General features: G+C 50.4%; 1 protein-coding gene across 1 annotated transcript; it reads left to right on the top strand.

Moving 5' to 3' along the window:
* Nucleotides 1-1,479: 1,479 nt before the first annotated feature.
* PPTG_09191 (hypothetical protein) lies at nucleotides 1,480-1,842 on the top strand (the record flags this gene model as incomplete). Its single annotated transcript, XM_008904064.1, has 2 exons — nucleotides 1,480-1,504; nucleotides 1,556-1,842. 2 exons carry the CDS (start codon nucleotides 1,480-1,482, stop codon nucleotides 1,840-1,842), a joined length of 312 nt encoding a protein of 103 aa, XP_008902312.1.
* Nucleotides 1,843-1,907: the final 65 nt, after the last annotated feature.

Genomic DNA, 1,907 nt, shown 5'->3' with positions numbered 1-1,907 from the left:
CACCTGATGCTTCATAGTCTTTTCGATCGTCATGCGGTTTCTTTTCGGCGTTTGAATGAGTGCGAGCTCACTAAACAAGCGCTCGCATGTAGCTGTGTTAACAACGATGGACAAGATTGTCAGAGCAAGGTGTCGCAATTTGCTGTTTTGCTTTGGCTTGCTTTCATACTCCCAAAACATTACCACGGAGCCTTCACTGAAATCTGCGCTGCGTGAGGTGGTGTACTCTCCACGGATCCACTTGAACATTTCGCCCCTCAGTCCACTATCCTCATCGCTAACAAAGCGATGATAGTAATACTGTGCGAATTGGCACACATCATCAAGTCCGGTAAGCACAGTCGAAGGAAGCTCTCGGGCTTTCACCACGTACTCGGATGGAGAAAAATATCCTAACATGAATAACGGCTGTTCGCAGGCATTCCAACGAAGCTTTACCAGTTCAGTCAGGTTGTCACTCAATTCTGCAAACCCACTGTAAATCTCCATATAGGAAAGAACTACGTCGCCCACGGTGTTCTCATCTCTCTGCAGTCGGAAGGAAGCCTTGCACAAAGGACGGACAATCTTTTCCGCTGCCTCCAGCTTTGACCAGAACTCGACATCTCCAAGCACGCGAAGTTTATTCGGTAGATCACTACTGTTTCTGTACGAAAACACCATATCTTCCAAAGCACCTCGAACCCGCAAGAGCGATGCAAAACATGCTTGCGTCGAATTCCAACTGGTCTCGCATAGAGTAAAAATGGCTAAACTATCACCATAGCGCCTGTTCATTGCCTTAGCTGCACGAACCAGCCATTTTGATGTTGAAGTATTCAGGAAACTGGCAGCTCCGGCCGCATCCTCTGAAATCTCTTTGAAAACTGTTTTGAGGACGGCCTTGGCCAGATTATTGATATCGTGCGCAAAACAAATCCAGAACGCGATATTTGGGTACCGAGGCGCCAAAATGCGACGGGCCCGGCCACACTGGCCATCGTTATCAGTCACAACCGCGCCAATCTTCCACTCCGACGCTAGTAGCTCTTCAATCACCCCCTCCATGTGTTTGGCTATGGCTAGTCCATCGTGGCGATCACTGCTCGGCCTCAAGCCATAGGTCATTATTCGACTGAACAACGCGATCAGACAACCAAGCACATGTATCTTGGAAATTGTTTCCCAGACGTCCGATAGGAAATTCACCCTTCCTCCTGTACGATTCTGAATTGCTCTGACAGAATCTCGCTGTTCCATGGAATGCAGACCCGCGTATTCGCTCAGTACACGTCCACCAAAGCATGGCGATGCGGAATGGCGCCCACTGCCCCATAGCGAGCGTTTAAAAAGGCCAGCAGACGCCTAAACGATAGCAGTTCTACAAGCGAGTCCGGAAGCAAGGCTTCCGCTTGATACTCCAGCAACAACCGCCAAAACGTCATCATTTCAGCTGGGGTAAATTGGGGTGGTAGGGCGTGCAGTGCAAACCCAAAGCGGATGTCTCCGTTGGAGATGCTGACCGGTGCAGTGCCTAACTTATCGGACGTGGTGACGTTTGGTAGCCCGTGAACAGCGTACCGCAACCCGGGCAAGAAGGCGTGGAAACCACGCGCCCAAGTGGGAATGATCGTCGGTAAGAACGACGAGACGAAGGGGTACAAGGTCTATTTACCAAAATATAGGATCGTCATCACAACGCAGCATATTAAGAATGTTGAAACGCTCGACAACAAGCAGAACGAACAGCTGCAACCGCAGCTTGAACGTGAGGACCCTGATCTGCCACGCGCTGTGGAGGAGCGCGAGGAGGCTGCAAAACGAAGGAGCCGGCGCTGGATGCCGATGATGCAATACCTGTGAAGAAGGCGAGATCGACGGGTAAGTCGAATAGGAAATCGGCCAAAAAGACACAGAAGAAGAACAAG

The sequence above is a fragment of the Phytophthora parasitica genome (assembly GCF_000247585.1).
Source record: "Phytophthora parasitica INRA-310 unplaced genomic scaffold supercont2.17, whole genome shotgun sequence".
Lineage (NCBI taxonomy): Eukaryota > Oomycota > Peronosporomycetes > Peronosporales > Peronosporaceae > Phytophthora > Phytophthora nicotianae.
This window is presented reverse-complemented; position numbering and strand designations above follow the sequence as displayed.